Here is a 10,484-nt window from a genome sequence, read left to right as displayed (position 1 = left end):
CCCAGGCATGAAACACCCGACATCCTGCCCCACCGCAGGGTCCTTGTACCTACGGGGACACGTCCCAGGGCCAGGGGCCCAGCACTGCCTTCTTCCCATTGTCAGTCCTCTGGCTGAACTGCAGCGCTGGTTTAATGGCAAGAACGCCACAGCCTGGCCATTGGACTGGAAAGGACTTGCTTCCCGCATCCCAGCCCACTTCTCTCCTGGGTGCCCTCAGGCTGTGTCTCCAAAGGGGTCCAGATCAGGAAGGCTCTTACCACTGCTCCTTCTCTCATGAGCACCTCTGGGCCTCCACAGCAATCTCAGCTGCCCCATCCAACCAGCCCCAACATCCTGTCCATTCTCCCACCTCTCTCCATCCTACTCACACCAGCTCTACCCCACCTTCCATCCCAGGCCATTCTTCCCCCTGACCCAGGTGTATGTTGTCCCCTTCCTAACCTCTCCGCTCACTCCAGACCTTAGCAGTCTGGACACCACATACAGCCAGATGGCTGTTAAACTACACATCCACCTTTTGCTTCAAAGCTTCCTAAACCCTCCCCTGCTCCTGAACCCAGCCCAAGCTCCCGTCTCATTTGGGAGACTGGTCCCTGCGCACCTCTTGCTTTCTCCCAGCCCTGCCACATCCTTTTTTCTTTGCCCACTCTATCTACCTGCTTGCCTTCTAGCCACCCCAGCCCCTTCTCTGAGCCCCTAAGCAGGAAGCTTGGGCTGGTAATTTGTTGCCCTAAGGCTGTTCAGTCAGGACTGGGCCAGGCCCACTCAACTCAGGAGGAGCCAAGGAGGACGAGGCTAAGGGTCAGTCTGAGCAGCAACACTACAGCAGACATGAGGCTGAGAACTGGGCCTGGCTTTATGGGTCTCCTTGTTCTTGCGCCAAAGTCCCAGGAGTGAAGCCAAGCAGCTCCTTCCCATGCTGTGTCAGCAGGAGGGTTCTCCTGTGTCAGAGCCCTCCACCCAGGCCTTATCAGATAGAGCCCAGGTGTGAGGCTCTCACCTCCTCCATCCCCCAAATCCTGTCCTCTGATTGGCTCCCCACCTCACATCCCAAGTGTTGAGCACCAGGTACTAAGGACTTGTGCTTAGCCTTAATGGCGACCACTTCAGGGAAGTCTCCCACAGCTGTCAGGAGTGCCAGACCCAGAGAAGTCTGCTTAGCACTCAGGGATGTTCCTGACTGGTAGAGGGAATATCTACCTGTACCAGCTCTACTGTGGAAAGCCAGGGCCAGTGGCCAGGACAGGGCAAATCCTAACACATCATTTCAGAGATTGCTTATCAACTTGGAACAGAAGTCATGGTTTGCTCAGGGAGGTGATGACTCTCCTGCCACATGGTATGCGTGGACCCAAAGCTTCACCTGTCTGGTTCCAGAGCTCACACTGTTCATGATGATGTCTAGGAAGGGTCTTGTGCACAGGAGGGCAAGGTATGAGCTCTTGGTGACTGACCGACCCTGGATGGAGGTAAAGGGTAGAAGGGTGACAGCCATCAAATCTGCCAGCGTCCAGCCCTTGGGGCTCCCATGGACAAGCCCTGGTATCTACAGCCCATTCACTGAAGAGCTCCAAGCTAAGCCTGAACTGAGAGAGAGAAGACACCCCTGTGTGCAGAGTTGGAATGGGTAAGTTGGTTTGCCTCCTTTTAGGAGTGTGAGCACTGTGGCTGATTGAAGAACACATCACTCAAAACAAGATGAAAAAAAAAAAAGTTAATTGTTGACTGGAGAGAAGGATAGATAGGTAATAAAGCAAATATAACAAAATACTAATTGTAAAGTCTGTGGTGGGTATATAGGTGTTTGGTGTGGAATTTTTTTTAACCCAAACACTCTGATGGATTTCAGGGAGAAGCTTTTTTTTTTTAACATATATATTTATTTATTTTTGTCTGTGCTGGAGCTTCGTTGCTATGCAGGCTTTTCTCTGGTTGCGGTCAAGGGCTACTCTTGGTTGCAATGCACAGGCTTCTCGTTGCAGCGGCTCCTGTTGTTGTGGAGCACAGGCTGGAGGACACATGGACTTGAGTGGTTGCGGCACGTGGGCTTGATTGTTGAGCTTTCCCAGCTCACGAGCACAGGCTCAGTAATTGTGGCCCATGCTCCTCGGTATGTGGGATCTTCCTGAACTAGGTAGCAAACCCGTCTCCCGCATTGGCAGGCAGATTCTTTACCACTGAGCCACCAGGGAAGCCCCCAGTGTGCATTTTTTTCAGTTTTTATGTTTATAAAAATAAAAACCTTCATAATAAAACACTGAGGGAAAAAGCACAATCAGGGACCTAGGGATGTCCAGCCTGGAATAGGCTCTCCCCAAGGACTGGGCAGATTCTAGCAGTTCCAAAGCTCCAGGGGAATTCAGCCATTCTCTCCCAGGGCAGGACACTCCCCCAGCACCTAGCACCTGGGTGCTCGGCAAAAGTCTGCTGGATAAATGTGTCATGTCATCTCTTCCCACGTGAGCCCTGTGACCCCTGGCAGTCAGAAAACAAAGTCAGTCCCCCTAGTCATAGCCTAACAAGTGCAAGCAGAAGGTCAGCGTCATGTTAGTACCTCAGGTGTGCCTGGTCATCAGAGGGGTTCCACAGATAAAGGTGTTGTAGGAGTGTGCTTGTGAGAACTTGCCCTTGGAATCAGGAAGCAGCTCCTCCATTGGCATTTTAGCCATAGTGGGGCAATGCGGGGTGGGGGGTGGGGGGCATGGTCTGACTGGGAGCTGTGGGCTTTGTCCTTGATCACTGATGAGGCAAGTAAAGGCTCTAGGTGGGGGCAGTACATAGAGCCCTTTGGATTGTACAATGGTCTCCAGTGGACCAGAGGGCAAGAGCCAGGCATGGGAGTGGTAGGGGGAGCCTCCATGGTATGGAGAGGGGGCTTTCCACCTTGAGCCTGCAATGGCTTGCCAGGGCTGGGGTTCTAGAGGGGTAGATGACTAAGGTGGTGAGTGAATGGTGCCCCTCAGGCCAGACTGCAGCCATGGGAAGGAATGGCCTTTGCAGGGACACCTTAGCCACAGAGCCCTGCTGGCTGCTTATTCCCCTCCACCCAAGAAAGACACAGTCATCTGCCGAGGTAGGTGTTTGTATTTTCTGGGTTTATTCCTCGTCGTTCCAAGCTCTAAGCCTCAGCCTACTTCATTCCACATCCATGGCCTGCACAGTTTCCTCTACCACCTCCAGGGTCAGCGGCACCACTGTCTGGGACAGGACAGGTGTGGTCCCAGGGGCAAAGCGGTACTGGCTGGACCTGCGAAGAAGCAGGGATGACCCCTCAAAAGGGGCCCATCAAGTGTTCCGTCCTCTATAGCCCTGTCTTCCCGCTACCACCTCATCCATCCTCCCCTGGGATTCCTCCACCCCCGGTGCGCCTACCTCTCTATAGGCTTTGTGGGAGAGCTCAGGGCTCGCAGCATCTTGGTGCCGGCTGCGGTGATCACACATGCATCCACATTGCCCCCAGAGCCCAGGTCACCCAGGATCCCTGCAGTGATGGCTTCCACCAGCAGCTCCTGCGCTGCCTCCAGCTGCAATGATGTGTGTCAGTGAGGCCTGATGGACCCTTCTAGATCACCCTTAGGCTGTAGCCTAGAGACAGTTCATCTTGAAGCCAGGCCTCATTTGCTCACACCCAAGCTTCCCTCTCTCTCGCCCTACACCCCCATCTCCACCCCAAGCTCCTCTATCCTGGTTTCAGTGTCCCCCTGTACAGTGACCCCATTTCCCCATTGCCCCCATCTTCACAAGCTTCCGAGGCACACTCGTGGCTCTGCTTCCACTGGCCTGTTCACCCACCCCCAATTCCCCACTCGCTGCCTTTTCTTTTTGGGCCTTAGCTGCTTATCCTTCTGTTTCCATCCATCCCAAACAAAATCCAGACCCCAGACCCCACCTGCTGTTCCTCTCTCCTCAACTTCAAATGGCACTTTGAGTTTTGACTTCTGAGGCAGTCCAAGCTTTGGCACTGTTAGAATAGCACCTCACCCTCACTCCACTGGCCCCTCAGTCTCCACTCAGTCACCTCCGAGAAGCCTTCCCCGACTAGGCCAGGGTTCCTCTGCGTTTCCCCAGCTCGCGGGTGCACTTCCCATCAATGCTCGCGTAATGTGGTGGGGATAGGGGGGCAGGTGTCACTCACCGTCATGTTCGGCTGGAACCGGTCCTCGAGCACTGCTATGGCCGCATCCTGGCCGGATCCTGCAAGCAAGAGGGGCATCTGAGATCAACTGCGGCCGCCCAGTCGTGGGATAAACGTTGAGGTCAGGGTCGCATAGCAAGGTTCGTGGGGAGCGGGCAGAAGCGCTCACCCAGGGCCGTGAAGGGCAGCCGGCTGTAGGAGCCATGGGGGTGCACGCTGTAGAGCTGCGGTCCTGTGAAGTCCACGCCGCCCACGATCAGCGACGCTCCCACATAGCCCTGGTACCTTTTAGCCGAGTGGGTACGGTCAGTGGAACGCACCGGAGCCCAGGTCCCGCCCCTCCACGAAACCGCCCCTGCGTCCGAACCCCGCCCCTTCCCGCGGTCTGGCGCCCCATAACTGACAGCGCTCCCCGCTGTCGCCCTCTTAGCTGCTCTTAGGCCCGCCTTTTCCGGGCTCTCCGACTTCGCAGCCCCGCCCTTTCTCCGGTCCTGTGTCCTCTCAGCCCCAACCTCCCCGCAGCTGCCCCGCCTCGGGGTCAGCTTAGACCCGCCTCAGCACCGGAAGAGCGTCTGGCGCAGCATGCGGGTGACGGTGGCCACGCGGGCCTCGCGGCCCGTGGACAGCGCGTGTAGCTCCATGTTGGACGCCGCCATCCGCGTGGTCATCTCGGCGTCCGCGGCTACTCCAGCCCCACAGCAGCTGAGGGCGAAAGGAGGGGTCCGTGTGGGCGTTGCTAGGACGTGCTGGCACCCGGGATGGGAACGAGGGGGCGGTTCTTGGAGGGGGAGAGTTAGGCGGAGGAGTGCTCACTAGATTTTGGGGGCGATGAAGTGGATCTTTTCGCAGATCTTGTCCGCGACGACCGAATCGTTAGTGGCCCGCGTATCCGCGCCCAAGATGACCCCGTCCTGGGGGTAGGGGAGAGGAGCCGTTGGCCTAGTCCCCACGTCCCATTTCCCGCCGCCCCTCTAGGCCGCACCATCCCAGCTCCCTGCTTACTTGGAACACAAGGCCTGCAATGGTGGTCCCGGTCTTGCGTGCGTGAGGGACCCGGAGCCCCGGGAGGGCGCGTTGCAAGGCTGCGTTTCTGGAAACGGAGAGGAGAGGCCCAGGTTTCAGTTCTTCTGGGACCCTCATCATCCCCTACCTCTGTCCCGGTTTCCCTCACCTCCTGAGGTAAACCTGGGAACCCAAGTCGTTCAACACAGGTACCCTCCCCGACTCTCGCCCCCAGAAATTTTAAAGATCCTGGGGTTCTCACTCCCGGAAGCCCTCGCTGAAGGGCATAGGCAGCTGGGAAACCAACCATTCCCGCCCTCACCTCTCACAGTTCTCGAAGGAGAAGCCGCTTTGGGGCTCTAGCACTGTCTTCTGCATCTCCAGGTAGGCAGGGGGTCAGAGGAGTGGGATCAGCAGGCAAGAAAGAAGGCGGAAGGCTTGTCCTTTGCCAGGCTGCACTATTGTTTCCCCCTTTCGCTTTCACCTTTCCTCAGAGCATGCTGGTCCCTTTCTGCATCTTCTCTTTCACTTTCACCTTCAGCTCTGGTCTTTCACAGCTTAGGAAGAGGGGAGATGTCCCTTGCCTGGCACTCCAAGCTGCTCCTGGGTCCTCCATCTGAACAAATCCCTCCTCTTTAGCCATTGTCCAGCCTGAGCCCCGAGCTCTGCCTACCCTGACCCCACCTCTAACCTCAAGTCTCAGTGCCCTAAGGCTATCACATTGACCAAGTCTCTGTTCTTATTATTACCAATCTTCAACGGCATCGGTCATGGCTACCTTTTGTCCTCCCAACTCCTGCCTCTTGTTTGCTGTCTCTGCCTTCTTCCCAGAACCCAAACACTGAGGCTCAGTCCTCTCAGCTAAGGCAATGCTGATCTGTCTTCCATGTTTCAGATGCCATCCTCCCTCTCTCAGGAGGGGCATCATGGTTGTCCCTCAGGTGGCCTGTAGGCATGCTGGGCTCTGCCCATGGCCAAGCCTTATTTCACCTCCCAAAGGACCCTTTATCTAGCCACTTCTTTCTCTGGATACTGCTTGTCTCAGCTAGCATCCTTTCCCCGCTGGGCACAGCACTGGCCTCCCTGGTTTCCCCACAATTCCTGCCCCTCATCCTCCACCCGACTACACTCCATGCTACAGAGAGGGGACTCTTTTCTAGGTTGGAAATCTGGTCACACTCTTTCCCTGATTAAACCCTGTATCAGTTGCACACAGCTCCTAGGCTCCAATGAGTCTTTATAGTCACCCTTCTCATTCATTCCTTCTGATCTCTGCATTGACAACACCTCCTCTGGGAAGCCTTTCCTGACCCACAAGACTCGCCACCTTGTTGCTCTCTATACTTTTCTCTCAGATCACGTAGCTCCATTACCTAAAAATTAAATCTTCACTAGTGAAGTGACCTATTTAATGGCTGTCGCTCTCCTAGATTCTAAACTCTTGTGCTTCTGTCACGCACCTAGCACTCAAAAGCCTCTGTCCAGAGGCGGGGTCTCGCCTGCCCTTTTGGGAGCTAGGAGGGACATTTCAGATCTTCCACATCCTGTACCCTTGGTTCCATGTATGCCCATTCCACTGCTATGTGCAGCTGCCTCCAGTCCCCATGCCCAGAGCAGAGGCAGGCACAGGCGGGCTGCTTAAACAGCTCAACCAGCAGTTTGTGCATGCTAAATCGCTTCAGTCGTGTCTGTCTTTTTGTGACCCTATGGACTGTAGCCCGCCAGGCTCCTCTGCCCCTGGTATTCTCCAGGCAAAAATACTGGAGTAGGTTGCCATGCCCTTCTCATGGGAAGCTATACATCTCAAGGTGCCCAGTTCAGTCCCAGGCTTTAGCATAGCTCCTCACTCCACAAAGCACCAGGCCTGTGGCTGCGAATGAGTGCATCCTGGTGTGAGGACCCTAGTGCCTTTCCTTCAACCCACAACACACGTCAGGGCTTTTAACAGCAAAGGAAGGTCTTTATTCAGGGGGCATGGGCTTTGGGCTGGCAGTCGGGGGTACAACAGTGCTATTTCGGTAGGTACCCAGCAGGATGGCATTGATGTGCTCCAGTGTCTGATTGCTGAAAACCATATTGAGGTGCTGTGTCCCTGGCAGAGGCAGCAGGTGCACGGGCTGTTTCTGGTGGCCCTGCCAGCGGGCACAGAGCTCGGTGCTACGCGTGGCCACAGTGTCATCACCATCCTCATATAGCACATCTACAGGGTCTGTGTAGGGGAAGCCATGGTCATAGATGTAGGTGCTGGGAGTGGGCAGGCCTATGCCATACAGACAGTACACTTCCACGCCAGGTGCTGGGAGGCCTGCCAGCAGGTCACGTGACTGGAGCCACATGTACCAGCCTTCCTCAAAGTGCAGGTCTGTAAAGAAGCGCTGCATGTCACGGCTTGTGTAGTTGATGCTGGGGGTGGAAATGAACACGTGGTCCTCAGGCCACGTCTGCCTGGCGGGAAACATCCAGGGTGACGTTGTCGTCATGCGCTGCTCCTCTTTCAGCTTGATGCTGGACATGATTGGGATGCCTTGGTTGTCACCTGGGGACAGAGAGTAAGGTGGGACAGGGCTACTCCAGGCCCACAACTTGTGCCCCAGCCCAAGCCAGCTGGACACTCAATCTTGTCCTTGCCCAATCCAAAGACAGATTCCAAGTCCTAGACTAGAACCGGCCTAGCATTCAAGAGGTGCTCATGTGTACTTGTTAACTGAGAAGCCCCCATGGCACCTCTGACAGGCAGAGCTGGAGGGCTACAACAGGAGGGTAGGGGAGCAGTGTTTCATGAGGACGGGAGTATGAGTTGGGGGGATATAGTGCTGGCAGTTCTGTCTCAGGCAAGTGTCTGTGGACCCTTGTGGCCTGTGCTGCACAGGGCTCAAAGCTGTGTTCTGGGAAGGATGAAATGAGACCCATCTCTGTTTGACACCCATTGATGTGGTCTGGGGAGTGCTTCCTTCACTTCAGCTCCTAGGGGTAAGACCATGTCCGGCTGTGCTCAGCCTACAGTAGGTGCTCCACACAAGGTATCTGTGCCACTCCTCAGGGAAGGGTAGGAGGGGCTCCTGGGGTCTGGCCCTGGCTTTGGCAGATCTGCTGTGGCCTGGCTTAGGGAAGATCCGTGTGCAAAGCAGCTCCTGGGAGCTGAGTGGGTAGACCTGAGGCCAGAAGGAACAGACCTCAGTCAGACTCAGCAATGAGTCAGGTTGCTGGGATTCACTTCATCTTTGTTTACCTCCCCTTTGTCATCACTGAGACAAACTGTCAGGAATTTGTGTAACAGTCCAGGCTGGGCTCACTGCTCTCCAAGGACAATGAAAGGGGCTATTTCCCAGAGGTGGTAGACAACACCCCCCCAGCTGGGCATTGTGAGAAAACAGGAGTAGGGCCAGGCCCACAGTCAGCTTCTTTCCACCACGCCCCCACATCCCGTGGGACCCAAGTGATCACAGGCCCTCTCACCTGAGGCCAAGACTAACATAGGCTTGATGGAGCCACCCCAGGGAGCCCCGAGAGAAATGAAACCATCGATGAAGCGGTCCTTCCAGGTCTGGGGTTGGCGCAGTAAGAAATAGAGCAGGTGCAGGCAGCCAAGGCTGTGCCCAATGAGGAAGACCGGCTTCCCATATGTGGCATGCATCTCCTCCACCAGTCCCGCAAGCTTCAGGTAGTACTCTTCCTGCTGGCCTGCAGGGGGGAGGATGGGTCAGCATGGCTGGAGGGGGGGGCCTCCGCCCTGCCCCCCCAGCCCCCTAAACATAGAGACACTCACTAGGCTCCAGCCGCCAGTCGTAGGGGGCGGCCCGCACTGTCTCATCCCGCACGTACCCATTGTTGACCAGGTTCTGTACCAGTGTGTGCATATAACCTGTGGGGGAGGCGGCAGCACCAGGGGCTGTGGCCATGGCCCTTGCGAGCCCAACACAGCCTAGAGCCCCACCTCTCCCTCAGCACACACACACCTGCCAACTTGCTGCTGTCCAGGTATTCGACAGAGTAGGTCTTGCCAAAGCCGGGGACACGGATCTGTACACCGGGGGCATTGGACACCCGCCCAGAGCTGCGATTGTACACAACCCTGGGGGCAGTGGGACATTCAGCAGACCCAGCCAAGGAGCAGGACAAGGGACTAGGCCAGAGGGGACGGCACCCACCTGGTGTTGTCGATCCAGCAGTCTACCCCAAGGGGCAGGAACATGTTGAGATCTAGCCAGATGGTGAAAAAGTCCTCCGTCTTGCGGTAGCACATCCAGTTCACCACACTCGGTTTATCCAGCTTGGCTTCCAGCTGATTCCCCAGGCAGCCGGGCACTGCGGGCACCAGCCTTCACTCTGGATCCCTCCCATTCCCCTGGGGTGGACCCCACCCTAGCCTCACCTCCCCGACACCACAGTGACTAGCCCTACCCCTTCCTCTCCTATACACACCGTCAACCCCCAGAGACTAAGGACAAGATCCTCTCTTTCTGTTCATATCCACTTCTCCATCTCCCCAAAGCCCAGACTCCTCCCAGAGAGGGAAGATCCAGGAGCCAAGGCCACTGACCCCTGCCCCCACAGAGCAAACAGCTAGCACGACTCTCCATCTCTGCCAAAGTCCAAGAGGAGAACAAATAGTGTGGGGAGCGGGGGCAGGACGTGACAGGCCTCTCCTGCTCTCCTGGGCTGGGCACCTCGTCCTTGTACGGGTGGGGGCTGAGGAAGGAGCGGCAGGGGGGAGGGAGGGGGCTGGACCCAGGGTCTGGCTACAGCTACAGCTGACCACAGCTTGTAATGCCCTGACCAAGCCCTCCGGCACACCCACCCGCCACTCCACCCACCTGGGGGAGACACCTTGGAGACACAGGAACAGTGTGGTGCGAGAAGGGGTGGATTTCTCCTCAGGACAAGCCTCTGGCCCCTCCAAACACTGAGTTAAAAATCGGGGCTAATGCATGGGCAGAAGGGCGTCGGCAGGCTCTGCTACCAGGGGCGGGGGCCCTGGTTCCCCAAGGGCTAGCCGGGTGTATCGGGCCTGGCGGGGGCTTACCGAGGATGACGGGCCGTGTGTGGTTACTGAGCTCGGCCTTGGGCGTGGTGTGCGGGGGGAACAGCACATTGAAGAGCCAGAAGGGGGCAGCGGGGGGGAGCAGCAGCCCCAGCAGCAGCAGGACCCACTGCCGCGGGGAGCCGGGCAGCCCCATTCCAGCTCTAGTGCCTGGTGCCCGGTAAAGCGGTCCTGGGCTGGCCTTATCTGGAGTGGGGGTGGGAGGGGCCCCAGGCCCAGTGGGAGGGACAGCCGGGCCAATGGGGCTGGCCAGCGGTTGCCGGAAAGGGGCACAGCCTCAGGGAGCCGGCTCTGGGCCTGGAT

General features: G+C 57.0%; 2 protein-coding genes across 3 annotated transcripts; both read right to left on the bottom strand.

Moving 5' to 3' along the window:
- Positions 1–3,077: 3,077 nt before the first annotated feature.
- Positions 3,078–6,454, bottom strand: PSMB10 (proteasome 20S subunit beta 10). The gene is made up of 8 exons (XM_040253350.1): positions 5,463–6,454; positions 5,141–5,228; positions 4,952–5,049; positions 4,700–4,840; positions 4,308–4,423; positions 4,139–4,197; positions 3,376–3,527; positions 3,078–3,250 (listed from the first exon to the last, which is right to left on the bottom strand). The coding sequence occupies exons 1-8, from the start codon at positions 5,516–5,518 to the stop codon at positions 3,139–3,141; spliced, it is 822 nt and encodes a 273-aa protein (XP_040109284.1). The 5' UTR covers positions 5,519–6,454; the 3' UTR covers positions 3,078–3,138.
- A 623-nt stretch (positions 6,455–7,077) lies between these two features.
- On the bottom strand, positions 7,078–10,436 carry LCAT (lecithin-cholesterol acyltransferase). 2 transcript variants are annotated; one of them, XM_040253334.1, is made up of 6 exons: positions 9,955–10,157; positions 9,289–9,445; positions 9,097–9,212; positions 8,907–9,002; positions 8,597–8,821; positions 7,078–7,676 (listed from the first exon to the last, which is right to left on the bottom strand). In XM_040253334.1, exons 2-6 carry the CDS (start codon positions 9,381–9,383, stop codon positions 7,102–7,104), a joined length of 1,107 nt encoding a protein of 368 aa, XP_040109268.1. In that variant the 5' UTR covers positions 9,384–9,445; positions 9,955–10,157; the 3' UTR covers positions 7,078–7,101. The 2 variants fall into 2 exon arrangements, with proteins under 2 accessions (XP_040109268.1, XP_040109266.1); XM_040253332.1 differs by lacking the exon at positions 9,955–10,157 and adding an exon at positions 10,164–10,436 and having other exon boundaries at positions 7,080–7,676.
- Between the last annotated feature and the right edge of the window lie 48 nt (positions 10,437–10,484).

Source organism: Oryx dammah, unplaced genomic scaffold (assembly GCF_014754425.2).
Source record: "Oryx dammah isolate SB20612 unplaced genomic scaffold, SCBI_Odam_1.1 HiC_scaffold_13, whole genome shotgun sequence".
NCBI lineage: Eukaryota > Metazoa > Chordata > Mammalia > Artiodactyla > Bovidae > Oryx > Oryx dammah.
Note: the sequence above shows the minus strand (reverse complement) of the source record. Positions and strands in the feature narration are given on the sequence as shown.

Bases quoted from the DNA above. Each gene is read 5' to 3' on its own strand.
- PSMB10 (XM_040253350.1), bottom strand. From the start codon at position 5,518: ATGCAGAAGACAGTGCTAGAGCCCCAAAGCGGCTTCTCCTTCGAGAAC. The intron at 4,841-4,951 runs GTGAGCACTCCT...TTTCGCCCTCAG, and splicing joins TTCATCGCCCCCAAAATCTA to CTGCTGTGGGGCTGGAGTAG. The intron at 4,424-4,699 runs GTGCTGAGGCGG...CTCGGCTAAAAG, and splicing joins CTGCGCCAGACGCTCTTCCG to GTACCAGGGCTATGTGGGAG.
- LCAT (XM_040253332.1), bottom strand. From the start codon at position 10,317: ATGGGGCTGCCCGGCTCCCCGCGGCAGTGGGTCCTGCTGCTGCTGGGG. The intron at 9,446-10,163 runs GTAAGCCCCCGC...TGGTGCCCGCAG, and splicing joins CACACGGCCCGTCATCCTCG to TGCCCGGCTGCCTGGGGAAT. The intron at 9,213-9,288 runs GTGGGTGCCGTC...CACTGCCCCCAG, and splicing joins TGCTGGATCGACAACACCAG to GGTTGTGTACAATCGCAGCT.